A 3,772-nucleotide genomic window follows, 5' to 3' on the forward strand; every position below is an offset into this window, starting at 1 on the left:
TGAAACCACACACACCAAAAAAAAAAAGGTGCTCCATTTGTTTGGCAAAACACACAAAAATTACTCTTAAAGCCTATAGACATTCATGGTATTAAAAGAAAAACTTGCTTTGCTTTGCAAAAGGAAACTATAAACCTCTAGGTTACTTATATTTAAGAGAAACATAAAGAAGATATGTATCATACTCCTTCCTCCAGCCCTGCCTTGCCCTCCACTGCTGAGAAGGTTAACAAGCCCTCAGACATCAATCAACGATGGGGGAGATATTGGCCTCGGCCTGGGTCTCGGCCTTGGCCTCGGCCTCGGCCTGGGTCTCGGCCTCGGCCTGGGCCTCGGCCTTGGCCTTAGCCTGGGTATGAATCTCAGTGGTGGCTGGAGGATCATTCTCAGCTACATCGGTGATCTTGGTGTTCTCCAGCTCTTCTCGCAGCGCTTCTTCATAGTGGGATGTGAAGGCAGTGGGTGTACACCCATGGATCCTGGCCAAAAACTTGAGGACTTTCAGCTTGCTGGTTTCAGCGTGGGCCCTGGGACCCCACAGGTATTCGTAGCGTGGAGGATTGGTTTTGGGCACTTGGACGTACTGCAGATACTCTTCCTGCACGTAATCTATCATGGCCTTCTGGGGATCCCCAAAGATGTGGTGCTGCTTCCCCTCGTAGAGCCCCAGCATATTCAGGAATTCCCAGATCTCTTTCTCACTGGAGCGGCTGCCATTCATGAAGATCAAGCCCAGGATAGGCATCAGGAGGCCGATCTTTGTAAACTCTTTTTCAAGAGCCATAGGAGCTTTGATGGGCTTCAGAACCTTGTGGGTCAGAGTATAGGACTGACCCCTGGGGCTGACTTCCTTCAGGTCAAGGCCATACACTAGCTCCAGGCGCTCAGAGGCTCTCTGCAGTATCTCAGGGAAGCTCTTCCGGTGCTTTCTAGTGATCAGCCTCTGTAGGTCTGCCTTTATGATGGGCTCGTTCATCTTGAACTTGCGCAGCAGGTATTGCACCAGCAAGTTTTCTTTCCTGGTGAGAAGGTCTCCGTGGGGGTTCTCGGTGGAGGGTGAGGCCTTCGAGGTACTGGGCTTTTCATTATCTTGGATCTCAATATTTTTTTTCCCTCTTGGGTGGGAGTGAGCTGCACGGCCCTTGACCTGTGTGCTGGCCTTGGAAGCTTTCTGAGGAGCCTGGGGTTTTCCAGCAGCAGGGGAGCCCTGGCTAGTACCCTCACCAGCAGAAAGGGTGGAAGGCTCCGCAGCTTCAGACACCTGAGCCTCCTGGGGCTCCTGAGTCTGCTCCTGGGCCTGGCGACGTTTCTCACGAGAGCGGAGCTTACTCTTCTGACCACGAGGCATGCTGGCTGCTGGCTGGTCAGGGGGCAGCAGGCTGAGCTGGAGAGACAGCGGGTGATGCGGACCGCTGGAGGAGAGAGGACAAGAGGCTGTGAGACCCCTTGGCAGGGAGATGCCAGCCTGGCTTCAAGAAGGCCCCATCTGCAGGCTTCCTGGAGGGCCCTGCTCTACGCTCCGCAGGCTCCCTTCTGCTTGGCTTGCTGCTCCCCCACCCCACCCCCTCCCAACCCTGGGGAGGGCATCAGAGTGCCCCTGCAGCTGCAGTCAGTCTCCCAGCCTGGGCATAGTGCAGCTGACAGCCGGAGCTGGCAGCGGAGACCCTCTGTTCATATTCAGGACCACCGTACCAACTGCTTGGAGGGCTTAGGCCTCGCCTCCTTTTCTCTCCTGTGCTGAACAGGACACACCTCAGCTGCCTGGGACCCAGCAGGAAGGACGTGAAAGGCGCCACCGTCCCCTCCCCCACCTCCCTACCAGAGACGCAGACAACTCGGTGGCGGGGTTCGCTCTTGAGCGTATTGGGGTCTTCAGATCGCCATTCTAAGTTCCACCATAGGTCGACGCATCCCTACCCCGACAAGGACCCTCCCATCTCGGTTCTCCTCGAGCCTCGGCCCTACCTCGGTTCTACTCAAGCCTCGGCCCGACCTCGGGCCTAGGAGGCAGGAGTGGAGCCCAGTTAGCGGTTTGGGTCCTCAGCCGGACTCCGGCTAGACCCACCTCTCCCTGACCCGGGCCCCTTTTACCGAGGCCGAGGGGACGTTCACGGTGGGCATTGTCCCTTCAATCCGAATTCAGCCCTTACCTTTACTCTCTGACCAGGCCTGGGAATAGTCCAACCTCAGCTCACCGGAGGCCGGACCCCTCTCTGGCGCCGAGGCGGAAGTGTGATGAGTAACTTCCGGCCAAGGCAATGGCAGGGGCAACACCATTTAAGGCCCCGCCCCCTTACTTTTCCACTGGGAGATTTGAATTCATCTCTCAACCTCTTTGATCCCATCAGGCTCAGGACCCAGCCCCCTTACTTTTCCACTGGGAGATTTGAATTCATCTCTCAACCTCTTTGATCCCATCAGGCTCAGGCCCCAACCCTTACTTCCTGAACATAGAGCGAAGCTCCTGTCCCAGAGCTGTGTGCCGCTCTGAGCCTTGTAGCAGTACCGCAGGGGTGCCGCTCTTGGGGTCCCCTCTTTGGGAAAGAACCCCTTTAGTAACATCCATAGCCCTTACCTGTTGCTGTTATCAGGTGCAGTCAAGTTGATTTTGACTCATATCAACTATGGACAACAGATCCAAACATGGGTCAGTCTTGCATGGTGATTATCTCAGAGCCCACTATTAACCTTGCAGCCCCTGTGTCAATCCATCTCCTTTTTTTAAATCATTTTACGGGGGGCGCTAACAGCTCTTCTGACAATCCACCCATTCATTGTGTCAAGCACATTTGTATATAGGTTGCCACCAACCTTTCCAAAACATTTTCTTTCTACTTGAGCCCTTGGTATCAGCTCCTCTCCCCGCCCCTTCCCACCTTCGTGACCCCTTGAGAAATTATAAATTATTTTTATTTTCATATTTTACACCGTCCACTGTCTCCCATTACCCACGTTTCTGTTGTTAGTCCCACTGGGTAGGAGCTGTTAAACGTCGATCATTGTGATTAGTTTCCCCTTTCTCGCTCTTCTTCCCCCACCTCCCCCCTACCCTCATGTATCGCTAATCTCATTACTGTTCCTGAGTGGTTTATCTGTCCTGGGTTTCAGTCATCTTTTTCACTATCACTATCCTTTACCAAGCATGAAGACCTTTTCCAGGGACTGGTCTCTCCTGATAACATGTCCAAAGTATGTCAGACCCAGTCTCACCATCCTCACTTCTTTTTTTATTGCATTTTTATTGGGATCTACTTCACATATCATATAACTTAATCATTCAGTTGACATTGAAAAGATTGGTTAAATCATCACCATAATAAATTTCAGAACATTTTCTTGTACTCCTTATCATGAGCTCCCTCATTTCACCCCATCCTTTCTTGCCATGCCCCTAGGCAATGATCAATCCAGTTACAATCTCCACAGATCTCCCTATCCTAGCCTAGGCTTCATAGACCGAAAAGCATACAAAAAAGCAAACAGGAAACCATCAAGCAAGCAAACAACAGCAAACTCGAATCAACATTGACTAGACAAAATGTAGAAAACTCCCATTCTGCTTTACACAATTGATGTGTGTATGGATTGTGATAAGAGTTGTATGAGCCCCTAATAAAATGATTTAAAAAAAAAGAAAACTCCCATTCAAAAAGAAAGCACAAAATACTAAAAACCGAATTTGGTAGTTCCTCGCAGTTGCCTTGCCCTTGGTCACTCCCTACCAGTCCTACCATCCCCTCCCTACCATTGGTTTTGAACCATTTGTTGTTCC

The 3,772-nt window shown here is 51.5% G+C and overlaps 1 protein-coding gene across 1 annotated transcript; it reads right to left on the minus strand.

The window, feature by feature from the left end:
* Positions 1-244: 244 nt before the first annotated feature.
* On the minus strand, positions 245-1,348 carry MAGEB17 (MAGE family member B17). The gene has a single exon (XM_004710007.1). It carries the CDS (start codon positions 1,346-1,348, stop codon positions 245-247), a length of 1,104 nt encoding a protein of 367 aa, XP_004710064.1.
* Positions 1,349-3,772: the final 2,424 nt, after the last annotated feature.

The sequence above is a fragment of the Echinops telfairi genome, unplaced genomic scaffold, assembly GCF_000313985.2.
Source record: "Echinops telfairi isolate 266 unplaced genomic scaffold, ASM31398v2 ScPeMD7_53;HRSCAF=182, whole genome shotgun sequence".
In the NCBI taxonomy this organism is placed as follows: domain Eukaryota; kingdom Metazoa; phylum Chordata; class Mammalia; order Afrosoricida; family Tenrecidae; genus Echinops; species Echinops telfairi.

Excerpts from the sequence above, each read along its gene's own strand:
- MAGEB17 (XM_004710007.1), bottom strand. The coding sequence starts at position 1,348 with ATGCCTCGTGGTCAGAAGAGTAAGCTCCGCTCTCGTGAGAAACGTCGC.